Source organism: Ptiloglossa arizonensis, chromosome 7 (genome assembly GCF_051014685.1).
Source record: "Ptiloglossa arizonensis isolate GNS036 chromosome 7, iyPtiAriz1_principal, whole genome shotgun sequence".
In the NCBI taxonomy this organism is placed as follows: domain Eukaryota; kingdom Metazoa; phylum Arthropoda; class Insecta; order Hymenoptera; family Colletidae; genus Ptiloglossa; species Ptiloglossa arizonensis.
Window position 1 is genome coordinate 4,582,245 of NC_135054.1, and position 14,418 is coordinate 4,596,662.

Sequence of the window (14,418 nt, forward strand, 5' to 3'; positions counted from 1 at the left end):
GCGATATCATTTCGAAAGAAAATTGTCGATGTGTTCAGCGCGACTTTTACTTTAATTTTTGAATAGACTCCGTGGACAGGAACCCCATCCATAGTAAGTAAAGAACAACGACGACCGCGGTGTAGAAGAGCAAAAAATACATGGACACGAAGACCGTAGTTAATAGTTGGCATATTCTTCTCACGTCCATGGTTGCAGGATGTTGGCCTCTTCTTCCACCTCCCCAACTCTAGTAGGATGAATATCTCACACCGTGAAACGTACGATTTGCATTCGACTCGGTTTCGCAGTCACGCTTGTATCATGCGAAATTGCGGATAACGCTGGACATACCGAAAAAAATTCGTGGATTCGGTATGCGTGCATCAATGTTGTTTCTGTATTATTAAATGTAACGGTCTGCACCCACTATTTTCGTATTCTGTTGCTTATTTTACAATGATGCTTTTCCAGTTCAAACCATTGTCGTTGTTAAGGTTTCACGGTACAAATGTTGCGAACGTGGATGGTTTCAAATTTTTAATTCCGTTAACGTGGAGTTTCCACGGTTTAAACGTCGTTACTGGCGAAGTGCTCGGTTTAAAAGTTCCACGGTTAAAAATATTGTCGGTACTGAAATCCGCACGGTTTAAAATTTGTCGATGCGAAGGTACCGCAGTTTAAATGTTATCAATGCTAAAGTTCAATAGTGTAAATCTTGTCAACGGAGAGGTTCCACAGTTTAAATATTGCCAATGAAAGGATTCCGCATTTGAAACGTTGTCAATGTAGGGGTACCATAGTTTGCAGCGATCCACTTCTAGTATCGAACGTGTTTTGTTCCGTGTGGTATGTTTACACTTGTTATGTATTTTTCACTCGTTTACCGATATCAGACTTTTCGTAACACATTTCTTATCGGCTATTTTGTGTTTGAACTCTGATATAGGAATGATATAGCGCTGTTGAGGCTGATAATACTATTCTGCCGTCCGCGGGTTTCACGAGGAGTACTGACTGGTTTCAGAACAGTTGGTACGTCAAAGGCTTCGGTAATCGATGAGCTTATCGTCACCGAGAACCTTATGGCGTTGTTGGTGGATACTTTGGTAACTTTTAGATGCACGAAATAAATTGACGAGAAAGCTATTACTCTGGAACAGTGTTTTTCAAACCGAGAGTGCGATCCCTAGGGATGACGCTTTACAACCAAGGGAGCACGGAAGAAAATCTTTATTGCGGAAAGACGTAGATACTATAAATTTTTTTGAAATATAAATACACTCATCATCGGAACCTAGGCAATTGAAAAAGTATATTTATCTCGTGTAGCTTTAAACCTACCACATATTTCGGCCATAGAAATTTTCTTTTTTTTTTCTTTTTAGAGAAAGTTATCATTCTTTTCATTTTGAAAGAACATATCTATCATCAACGGCTGTTATCACGTTTTCAACTTCGATTACCTAGTATTTATAACGTAATTGGAAAATATTCTTTGTTCTACTAAAGTTGTAACTATTTTTTTGTCATCGAAGAGGGTCTACATCAGGCTCGAAATGTTTAACTTTGTATTTCCCTTTAAAACCAAAGAATAGAATCATTTAAATGTACAACAGTACATTTCGACTGCTCCAAAAAATAGAAAAATTTTTTTTCGCGAAAATTGGAACATTCTAATCGGAAGTCCAACGAAAAGATACTAATTTTTCCTCGTGTCTTTTACCTACAAAGATTATTCGTAAAATATTCAATGAGCAAATAACCGAAAATTACGCGTATATTTTTCGATATGCGATAAATCAATTTTAAAGGGTAAAACTAATATAACCGTTACTTTGAACGATGTAAAATTCTGTGTGTTATTTTTGATGACGTGTTTTTTTACAGTAATAACTGTTCTGTTTAACTTTATTTGTAAAGTTCCAGCAAAATTGTTTATAACTTTTCGAAAACTCAATCACTAGGAACTGGTTATTTTTTTTCGCGAGCATTACCGTTATTTGTTTACAATTTTATTGTGTTGTCATGTTTAAAATGATAATTACATGGCTGCCAATATAAATAAATTTAAAATATACGGTTTACGAAAAATAAAAAACATAATGTTCTTATCAACCTGGTGATAATCATGTTAATGAAGTAAATTGAAAATGTCGATAAGTCGATAAGACTTGGTGAATGTGTAAAACAGTTTTTTACATAAATATTTTATAAATATTTTACAATACTTAGGTACATATCTAGTATTCGCTTAGAGAGAATTTACAAATTCCGTAGAAGAGTTAAAACATTCGTAATAAGTAAAGGTGTTGTAAAAATGAGTGAACGAATTTAGAGACATATAATATTTAAAAAAATAACAATTATGTGTAAAATGTTGGATTTATATAGGTTTCCAAAGCATTTGTATTTTTTCATTGAATATTATTGATTTTAAAAATCTGCAGCGACAAGTTTAAAATATATGTTAAAGGATTCAAAATTTATGCAATTCTGTATTACGAAAATCTTTTGTGGAATGTTGAATTAAAGAGCTGTCTCGAAATAAATACATTGTGTGAATAATTATGAAACTGTCTCAAACGATAAATAAAAAAGAATTGTATCACTTATTTTATGCTACGTTAACCTATACTGTAGTACAATATAATAATATACGATATATAAATTATACGACTTGAGTTATTTCATTATCATCGACAGATTTATCTCGGTTTATCTCCATTGGGATTAATTCGCAGATTTGCATTAACCAGACATTTTTTTTTCTTTTCCGAATATAATGTGCTATTAAATTGAGTCACCTTGTAGAACGTTACATATCTCTTTTAAATCAATGCATAAATATTTTTATATTTGTATAAAACATTAACTTACTGTGTCCATTTTTTATTTAAGATTTTAAATGCTCAGTAATGATCTCAGTAATCTTTCACTAGAAATACAAAATTATTTCTTATTTGAAAGTCGTTCGTAATAATTGTGTTCCAGTTAATTATTATCCGTGATTATAACCAATGGTTTGCCGCATTTTATGAAAATTTTGTTTCCAATAGAAGCCGTTCATCTACCATAGACGCGTGAGAACGTTGAAAAATAATTGCACCCGCGTTACACAATTTGATAAACATGTTACAAGGAAAGAATGTATTGTACTTGTCCGTGGCATCATCGAATGACTCAAGTGCAAGCAAGTTAGTTGGTAGCGGCGCAGATAATGCTCCTACTTTCGTTCAAATTCCTATCTTCTGATCTAGGTGTTACATACTTGGATATCTTTAACACGATCGAAATTCGTTAAGCGTGTTTATAATATCGTAAAACTCAGCCATGGATTTACGAATAATCCACTCCATTTCGATTTACATATTAATGCCGGTGCCCCGGTGTAACCGAGCACAATGTCGAAACAAAAGGATTAAAGTTTCATTTACATTCACGTGAGCACGCGATTAAGTGTCTTGCACGCGAGTATATGAAACATCAATGCGGGGTGGCGGGCGCGAAAGCGAAATGTTACTCACTCATACGATAATTAGTATGTCTACGACTATTAGTTATGGCCGTGCCTTTTAAAGATCTAGAATACAAATGTGCCCGTGCTTGTTGCCACGGAATTAGTACCAGTCGCATTTCTCTATTGGCTTGTATCCGACTTACGAATATCGATGGGACTGAGACGTGTTTCGATAGCATTGATATATTTATGTTTGAAATTTATACTTTTGTACCAAACCGTTCCAAGGAATTTGTACAAACGGTTCGAGACTTATCGAGTCATGCGACTACCGTTTAATCGATACTTATCAATTACAAGTTTCACATTTGTTTAGTGACGTTTGCAACTCGTTAGAAATAAAAAGGGCAATAGTAAATGATAATATTGGAAAGTCAGTCTGAACGTCCATATACAATACATATATGTGTATGTATGTATGTACGTATTTATAATTGGAAACACTTTAAGTTAAGGTTTCAAAAACTGTTGTATTGCTTTATTTTGGATCGTGTGACAGGTCAACGAGGAAATACGTAACATCGAATTTAAAGAAATAAAAGAATTTATCATGAACGACAAAAATAAATTTTGAGACTATAGCCTGTATTACACGTTGCATTTTCTCTATTCAACCGCGCTGAATATTTAAGGCGTTAGAGAAAAAACAAATATACCAACCGATGTAACGATTTCCAAGTAAAAATAATTTCATATATTAAAAGTTTATCGTTAAAACTTTTGTTCACATTTTTTCTTTAACTTTGTGGGAAATTATTTGAGAACATAATATTTGAATCTGTTCTATCACTAAGTTGACTTAATTCTTCCATTAAATCACGATACTATCATTGAGATCAAGAATTTATAAAAATTTAAGGGATTCGCTCAAAAATAATAAGTCATGCAAATGTTTTACATGAAAGATAATTAAATATATGTTCAAAGGATTATCTAAATGAAGATTTGTTCCAAGTTATTCGAACAATCCACAGGTCTGATAGTAGACTAGTTACATCGTTGTCTTGTTGAGGAATCATTGTTACTTGTTTCAATTGTGTCGATAGTATAGAAATGCTAACAAGTATATCTGATTAATACCAATGATAACTTATTTCGATGCCTATTTGATATCTCAACACGATGCTTGACAATTAATGGGTATCGTGTATTAATGAGAATGTTATTGGACCTGTCCCGTCACTACATCGGCAAATAGTTAACGATGTTTCTTACGGTCCAAATTAAACATTCAAAGTTTACTAGAATCTTCGTGTCCAGGAAATTATTTTTATCGTCGATGTGTCAGAAATTGAAACTCTTTAATCGCTAGCTGTCGTTAGCTGAGTTTGAGAATTCAAGAAAGAATTAACAACCTTTTCTCTCTTAGCAACTCACCTCTAACATATAGAAGTAAAAATACAACGAAGAAGACATAGCTAATATTAATCATAAAAGGATACTTTGGCTTGGAGTTCAGCAAATCAATACTGCAATAATAATATTTTCCAAAGTTTACGGTCATGAAAGCATATTACTAAAGTATTAAAGTGAAACTCGTAAAATGTCCAGAGTTATAAAGGTCTGAACGTTTAGTAGCTATAAAACCTACGGAGGCCTCGAATGTATTAAGGTGAAATTCGTAAATTTGCTAGAATTCTAGAGATTAGAAGATTTACAGCTGTGAAGCTAATAGAGGATTTTATATTCTTTTCACTTCTGAAGTCGTTAGTGCGCTTTGTTTGTTGCGAAACAGGGTATCAAACAAACGTTCATTTCAGTGAAACGTAAGATCATGGACCGATTACAGCGAATTTTAATCATGATATTGAATTATCGATGCAGACGAAGTGAATATAAATTCATCCTGACGTACCTTGAGCATCGAATTGTCTCCTTCTGCGAAGCATGCTCCTTCCTTGAGAAGAAACGGGACCTGTTCTTCCATGATTATCATCGTGCGGCTCATCTTCCCCTGCACTCGTTGCACTATCACGTTGCACTACTTCATCACTTCCGATCGTCGACGGTACGGCGCCACTTCCGTTTCCACCAAAGAACTTTACTTTTCTCGCCAGTTCCACGTACCCGTGAAGACCCGTCTCGCTTAATCTGATCGTTGAAAATGAACAAACGAGAAATACATACGCGATACATAAGAATCTGACAATAAATTTTACAAAGAGATTCGTACAATAGCGTTTAACATTTGTTTACTTGATCGAAACAGAGATCGATTAACGATTTCTGGATTGCTTCCTATCGCTCGACTATTCTATTAATATATTCTCATAAATGAAATCTCTTTCTCTGTACATTTCCTTTTCCACGACTCGAGCCTCTCATGGACAAGTTTCAAGCTTCCGCGATTAGTCTACGACGATCGACTATTCCGATAGTGATTAATAATTCAAAGCGGCGCGTTTCGTTTGAACGGAGACGACCGTATAACGTCGAGCTTCACGTTTTAGGTGGTCGCGTGATTTAAGTTACACACACCTCACGCTCTCACTGCCGCTGCTCTCGTATCTCGCGCTGCTGTTTGATTCCCTCCTAGTTCTCGTAATTGCGTCCCGTATTCTTTGAGACGCGGAGCAAGAGTCCCCCGTTTTTCGCGGTAGGGCTGGAGTCGGTTCGCTTTCGCTCTCCCTGGGACTGTACCTCGACGATCTTGTACTTAATGGACTCGCCTCGGGCGACAAATGCTGTAAAAGGAGTTTACTTTAAGAGATTAAACTTCTAGGGCTTACGAGGTGTACGATAAAACGGAGTAGGTTGCCGTATCATCGAACGAAATTTTACGCTACGTCCGACTAACTCAATTTTTGGATCGTTGCCGGCTTCTTAGCAAACAGGCATTAAGAAATATTTAAATATACGACGTACAATGTAATTACTGTACGAATAATGAGATTTTTCAGTAACAGCTGAGCAATTGAAAAATTGGAAGTTGTGTGTCCCAAATGGAGTTCAACCGTTAGCTTTTATCCCTATTGATATTGTTGCGGTGCTCGGTAACCTCTAATAATTCTCTGTATTTTCTGGGAAAATATTCGCTAATTATCGACGATACTAACGAGATCGCCTATTTTAATGGCCTTTAAGTATGCTAAACGAGAAAGGTTTATGAGTGTTCTAGAGCGAAAAATAATGTTCGCTCACTCTTAGTTTTCAAGGTTTGATTATTAGAAACCCGAGTTTTCCTTTGATACCTTTCTGAGATTTAATCCAGATCGAGCCTAACTCGGACTCTGTTCGAACGATTATTTTTCGTTTGCGAATATTCATAAGCCGAGTTTAACAATAACAATAATTATTTATGTATGTAACGACCTCACCAATTTCAATTGGTCTTAAAGTATTGTACGTTAAAGTTAGAGGCTTATGAGTGTTAAGAAGCGTAATCTAGTTAGGTTTGGGTTAAATTTGTATCCGAACTTTAAATAATTCTACAATAAATTCAAATAATGGGTAAGTGGCAGTCAACGTGGGCATTACTTAATGAGGATACTCGGTGATCTTTTCCATTTAACATATCTTAAAGTCATTGAAATCGTTGAGATCGTTAATATAAAAAGTAATTATTAAATATCTTTTAATTTTATTCATCACTTTGATGTTATTAAAAAGTATCTTATATCCCGCAGTTTTCGAATGTTTTACTACGATTGATTGTGCAATATATATGTAGTTCAATTTGATGCATCTTTTGTATCTCTTGAATCGTGTATATTGTTGAAACCTGATCAGGATAACCACGGTAGTAACGGTGTAAGAATGTGAGTACTTGTCTAATTTTATTTTGTGCGCTGAAAATTGTTTTCCACTAATACGGGCAGTCGTGCTCTTTATACAGAACAGATAAAAAAGTTTCTATCCGTTTTTTGTATTTTTTTGTTTTGAATTTCTATATTCTGTTAATTGGTTGTTTTATATTCGCTATAGATAGATCAATTGAAGGATATTTTCCCAGAATATACTTCAACCTCACTGTAACCCACTTCTCGTAGTTACTTAATTGTTTCGGTGACCACTTAAAACATCTGTGGTTTAGTGACCAATGATCCGTAACCTGAATATTTTTATCTCAAATCGACAAGGACTATATAACACGCATCGATGTGTTATCTAACATTCTGATAAAGCTAGCTGCAATACCAGCAAAATATTTGAATGTCTTTCCCAAAGTACACTGTTTACACCCTTGAATATCTGCCCTACAAAAGTAGGACACGAAAAACTACTAAATTTGTCCTCGTTTGTTTTTTCCTTACATTTCTAGCAATTCCTCTCAAAACTACTCGGCACATTGTAAAACTTAATTTCCAATTGATTATTCGCTAGGACTTTGATCAATCGAGTTTCCAAAAATGTGAAAGGATATATAAAATATAGATGGACGTGTTACAAAGGACTGGTTGTACGAAGGTGATAATATTCATGAAATAAACGATTTAGATATAATCGCTACTGTTCAAGATGGATCGTACAATGAAAAACGAAAGGATGAAAAACGAGAAGATTAAACATCGGACGAACGTCAGAATTGTAGTCGGTGTCTTCAATATGGATCAAGATTGGACAAAATTAACAGAATAAATCAATTTTATACATGTGTGTAGAAAAATGTAAATAATCGAATTTCGTATATATGTAAAATTTTAATAATTATTTTCCATCTAAGTTGATCTCGATTTATTCAACTTAATTTATATCGAGTGAAATGGTTGCTATTGATTTACACTTGATTTCAAGAAAATATTTACCTCGCCGTTAATCTTTAAATTCCACTATATTTGCGAGCAGATTTCTTACGAATTTGACCAACAGTACGTATACTGAGGAAGGTTTCTATATAATCTGTTTTGTGTTAACGATAACGATACTCGATAGAAGTAGATAAAATGTGGATCGGAGAACTTACACTGGAGCACCGTTTGTTTGGTGTATCATCCGTATCGTCGGGATTGGAAAACTCTTCTTTTGACACCTTTCGCCTCACCTGAATAAGACACGATCGTGAAAACAAAAATACGTACAATCCCGTTTGTCCTCGAAGAAATAAATTCCCATTCATACGATAAACATTCAAACTCGAAAGTATCTACTTTACACTTTGCTAATTACAGTACCGTTCATAAATATTCAAACGATGAAGTAATGTTACCTCGAATGCATGTTTCCTAAATTTATTACTTATTCTCGGAAGAAAATATGCCATCTAGTACGTCTATGTCACAAGAGTAGAAAATAAACATAATCTATTCGAAAAGTTTACTTGTAGCTGCTGATTATCTGAAATTTCTGTCTACCGCGTACTATAAATGACTAATTATTGTTACTGTTATCAGAGATTCTGAAATGTATTTATCGCATATTAGAAATTACAGTCACGTGTTGTTTTATTACCCTGAAAAACTATTCGTTTAACAACATTCTAAAAGTCGATGTATCGATTGTAAATATGGCAATTAGACTGTTTCCGAGTCACGTTGTATCGGTGCCTCTTAACGGCATAAACGTAACACATATTTTCTTCCTACTATTTTACTCGTGATGATAAATTAACGATAACATTATTATTTTAACCGTAGCGTAAAGATTACCGGACAAAAGGACAGAGAGCCGTTCGAATAATTATAAATGGTACTGTAGATGCTCTTGACGTTAAATTTACCGAAGATAGTTCAATAATAAAATTCTGCTACAAAAGAATACAAAAACTATATCAACGCTCGGTAGTTCTGTATTTCAAAACCACGAAACACATTGGTCGTGATTTACTAACCACTTGGAAATCGTCAGACTTCTTTCCGTGAGGAAAATCCGCGACAGCCTTTTGTTCGTTCGTTCCGTAACCGGTGACGTCCGTATCAACATTTTCCAGGAAGCTTTCGGCCGATTCCTTCATAGAGTGAATATTGTTCTCGTTCTCCGATACTTGTTCCTCCTGGCCCATCGGGTCCTCTTCTTTCCCCGGGTCAGTCGGCCTCTTCTCCTCCGTTTCCTTCTTCTCGCTTTTTTCACTTCTCTTGACGCCTTCTTGTCCCTCGAGCAGTTTCTCGTCAGCGACAACGACGTCGAGCATCGTCTCTTCGTTGCTTACCGCCGCCTCGATTCTCACTCTTTCATTCTGGTCTAGGTAGACCGGAGTTTCCTCGTCGCGTCTCGTTGGCTCGCCATCGGGCGTCTCCTTGCTCTCTCTGCCCGTCACCTTCGTCCTGATGTGTTCGTGCACCGTCGACTTCGATTTCGACGCGGTTGAGACGCCCACGCGCTCCTCCGTCCTGTCCTGCTTCTCCTCTTTGCCAGATTGCTTTCCTTTTGCAGCGACGGCCGCAGCGGCGTTCGCATTTGAATTTCTGCTCTCCCTACCCACGTCCTCGCGGCTGTTGTCCCGCCGGAATATTCGAATGCCGTGCTTAAAATCCTCCTTACCGAACGCGAAGCCTTTCGTCGACTCTTCCTTCGAGTCCTTGCGGCTCGATTTCCAAACGGAGCGTATGTCGTCCTTGCTGTCCTGCCGCTTCAATTTCTCCTCCTTGCTGCGAGGCGAGAGCAGCTTCGGGATCAAGCTCGGCACGCTTATGTCCTCGCGACTGCGACGTAAATCGTCGGTGCTACCTCTGTATCTGGAAACAAATTTTACGAGTTTCAGCCGACGAGTTTCACGAACAGACGAAACGCAATTTTTATGTTCTTACGACCAGAAAAAGTATATATTTACATACGTATGTAAATATAATATATACATACACATACACACATATTCCTCGTACACACTATATCCACTATTTTGATTACTAGGAGCAAAAATACTAGAATTAATTTGACGTTACTTAAAAATTGAGCATCGGGTTGAAACTATCGTTCTCTCTGTACAGTTGTTTTCTTTGATTGGTATTTAGATTATTATTCGATTAATTATAATATTTCTTCGTTCAGCTAATTGATGGTTACTATTAAGATCTTTCTCGTTATCGAGTTCAATGTAAAGACGCATAGTATATGACCAGTTCTACTATCAGATCCTAAACGAAACACCGTAATTTTATGCTTTTACAGCCAAAAAAATGAACTATTTACACCAAGTCCGATGCGTCTTGCTTTCGAGTGATAATTTTTACACTGAATTCAGGTAACAGAATGATCTCATTTGTTATTCGCAACTGGGACTTACTTTATATTCTTTACGTAAAACCCTAAAAGTGTAAGCGGTGTATGTAGTTCTGTAAGCAATAGGGTTTTTAATTCAAAATTTTTTTATTTATGTCACTTCCGTTCTCAGCTACTCGCTATTAACTATTAACCATTAATATCAATTTTCTGTTTTAAGGTTCAGTCTTCTTTTATAATTCTTGAGTGCAGTATTTGCGTTCACATTACAGCAAGTTGCTTATATACGTACAAATGTTTTGGAAAAATAATACTTGAAAATCAACATCGTAAATTCGATTCCAAGGAATGCAACGTCAGCAAGACTCGAAAAACGCTACCGTGCAAGAATACACGTAATTTCATACTCCTTTAACAGAAAAGCATTTAATTCGTGGACACAAATTGACCAACTTGAAACCTAATTTTTGTATACGTGTATGCATTCGTTCGGGAGAATTTTGATATTAATCCCACAATGCTATTCCGCGATACCATTCCTTTTTCTCATTCGAGTGTTTAATTCGAAATGATTTTCGTTCGGTTATAGATGCAAATACATACATACGTAAAGTACCGGTGAAAATAATTTAAGACGTAAATAAAACTTAAATCGAATCGTAAATTCCGCGTCTATGAATAACGGAAAACCATTTACAAATGGAAATGAAATAACGACCGATAAATGAAAACTACCTTTGGGGGATGAGAGAACGTTTTGGTGATTCTTGAGGGCTTCTAATGTCCTCGAATTCTTTGGAGCTTCTTCTGAATATAGGAATGTTCGATTTCCTCTCGCCGTGCTTGGCTTGGCTCAACTTGATTTCCGGTGAAATGAATTTCGACAGTATCCTCGGCGGTTTTATCAAGGAGATCCTCGGTGTGTTTTGTTCTTGGTTACACGTCGTCTCTTCCTGATCTTCGGTCTTTGTTTTGTTGTTGCTCGTTACCGTAGATCGCTCGTTTTTCTTCGCTTTTATGGCATCGGACGATGGCACTTCTTCTTCGTGTTTACTAGGTATTCTTTCGAGGCGTTTCGAGTTCGTTCGTTCGTTGATATCGATTCGTGGGGCGGACTTTTCAGAAGAGATCGTTTCGTTTCTCGTTACTACCTCTTTGCACGGATCGTCTTTCGTAGGAGCATTATAGTCTTCGACTTGCTCGTTCACTTCCCGGCTAACTGGTCCTTTTTGATCGGAACTTGGAGCTTCCCCACCGACGGGTTTTACGATTTCGTTGTTCTCGGTACCGACGGTTTCTCGATACTCTTGACGACGGGACGGTAAACTTCGATATATTCGCAGCTCGGGCGATTTTCTCGTCGCGGACCAACGCGTGGGTGGACCTGCACGTAAAACACAGTCGATAATTTATTTTCTTCGTGCGATGAAATAAAAATAAAATAAAATATCTATGTAAAATTGTTTCTTTCGAATATGAAAGTTGCACGTGCAGTGCAACGCTTCTTCCTTTTCCTTTTTTTTGGAAGATACTCTTAAGAACAATGTGTTTAAGTATTTATTTACGGCCCGAAGACTGAAACTATCTACAGTTTTGTGCATTCGGTATTGCATTTAGCTAACTGCTTCGGCAACTAGGTTTCACTGATTTCACCAAACTGTTTACTACCAACGTACGATATCAATTGCATCATCTTGCTGATTACTCTGTAAGCACCGTTTTACGATATTTTCCGAGTCCGTAGGTTCGTATCGAGAGAGAAGACAGTTTATTGGTTCTAACGAAAAATATATTGCGCATCGAGCGATAATTTTAGAAACATAATTTTAGAAATAAATCTATCTGGATTATTTTGTGAGTAATCGGATGAAATTGACCTCTTGAGAACTCGCTAAATTTTTAGAAAATGTATACATTGTTACACAAACGTTTATCAAATTATATTAAAAACTATCTTTCTGTCTTTGTATATATTGTAATAGCATTTACGCAACGAACGTAACATTACGAGGGTGAATCTTAAGAAGTTAAAACATTGATAGTATAAAATATAATTTTGTACACTGTGCGATAAACGGTAAGTATTACGATTATAGAATATCGTAAATCGACAGTACAGTTCGATCGTAGAGTAATGTAATAATAACGAGTGTATGTAAAATGGAATAATATGTAAGCGATAAGCGGTTGAACATAACAAACAAACGAAATATATATACTAATCGTACCGTTGATAGTCCAAGCTCGTCGAATGCTATGCTTTAATATTTCCACAGGAGAGGCCGATGTTTTCCCATTTATAGATCCTTTGGACACTGAATTTCCATACGTCCATTTGCCCGATGCGACATGTAACTCTCTAAAATAATAAAAATTCAAAATGGTAATAATTATCGCCATTCCGCGAAGTACATATTTTACGTAGTATATTAAACATTTGTCAAGAGTCCCGATTTTTTAAAAAAACAAATCGATTCTTTTCTCTTTGCACTCTCCTCGAGTTTTGTGCGTTAAACTCGTGTCTTTAAATTCGATCGAAAGTAGAAAATGTTGCTCCGACAATCGAACAAATTGATCCATACCTCGAGAAGCGATTCGTTGTACACAATAATACCGTACAGCGAGATTAAGATTTATTATGAAATACAATAATTAATCTCGACCTTTAGACCCTTTTCGAAAGAAACGTATTTACGTTTTCATTTTCGACGACCACTCGAAACACACTCGACGAAACATCGATAACAAAAATAGTTCGTTCATGATCGATAATTGGTCGTTACTGGTTTACTCAATCGATGTTTCTTTCATCGTTACGAGCGGAACCGGTGGAACGTTCTTAAAATTTGATCGCTCATTTCAGGAACAACCTGTAGAGATCGGCCTATTGCGGGAAAGTTCGTAGAGATATACAAACGTAAATGGGGCAACAGGGCCAAGAGGATTGGAACGGAGTTACGAGTGTAATTCAAGCCGCACGAAAACGAAGCAGGAATAATGGCGAAACTACTCACGCGATCTTGTAGCAAACGTTACAGATCCATTCGACGTCTTTGTTATCGGCAAGGCTCCTGACCTCGATACGGCATTGTCTGCAAACTCTGTGCCTGCAGCGTGTACACGGTGCACCGGTGTTGTAAAATCTACCAAACGGTGCGCCGCATCTGGTACACTTGCGTCCTTGGTACGATAGTTCGCCCGACGCCTTCAGAAGTCCCCTCCTTCGTAGGTATTGCAGATCAGCCTTCAGTCTTCTGGAAAACGTACAATTTTTACCCACTACCCTCGGCGGCTTGCGCATCGAGCATCCAGCTCCTAACACAGATCCTCGCGCACACCGGTCTCGATCCGAGCGAAAAACAAACAAATCGATCGTTCGCTTTCTCTATAAACGACACTTGGTTGAGCCGCGTTTAGCCGGAACCTTTTTAACCGTATTATGCGTTTCGAAATATTTAACGAGCTCGTTGCCGCGTTTGTTGGGAAAATGACCGTGTTACGATTTCCATATCGTGATCGAGTATTCCCGATCGTATCTCGAGACGTTCTTACCAGTCCCGAAAACCGTCGATTTCGTCACCCGCGGCTTCGCGGTACCTAATTATCAACGTTCGCTGTTCGCCGATCGTGCGACCGTAATTATAAATCCCTGCCGTTTATTATGCGCCGTCGATTGATAAATGGTTGCTGGATTATTCATTCATCGGTGGAAACGAACGAGTCGCGACCGGTGACCGACTACCGGCGACCGCCGACAACCGGAGTGTCTCGATCGCGTTGTAGACACGCGTTCATTTACTCACGCAACGAACGCACGTGATGTT

General features: G+C 37.0%; 1 protein-coding gene across 3 annotated transcripts in view; it reads right to left on the reverse strand.

Moving 5' to 3' along the window:
* LOC143149426 (uncharacterized) overlaps positions 1–14,418 on the reverse strand; it is an 87,007-nt gene that overhangs the window by 55,948 nt on the left and 16,641 nt on the right. For 2 of the 3 annotated variants that reach the window (XM_076316761.1, XM_076316763.1), the window contains exons 2-8: positions 13,609–13,848; positions 12,823–12,953; positions 11,330–11,978; positions 9,267–10,110; positions 8,403–8,480; positions 5,978–6,183; positions 5,355–5,590 (exon numbers count right to left, since the gene is read on the reverse strand). In XM_076316761.1, the coding sequence (XP_076172876.1) occupies positions 5,355–5,590; positions 5,978–6,183; positions 8,403–8,480; positions 9,267–10,110; positions 11,330–11,978; positions 12,823–12,953; positions 13,609–13,848 (2,384 nt within the window). The remainder of the gene's footprint in view (positions 1–5,354; positions 5,591–5,977; positions 6,184–8,402; positions 8,481–9,266; positions 10,111–11,329; positions 11,979–12,822; positions 12,954–13,608; positions 13,849–14,418) is intronic. The other variant, XM_076316762.1, reaches the window with a different exon arrangement.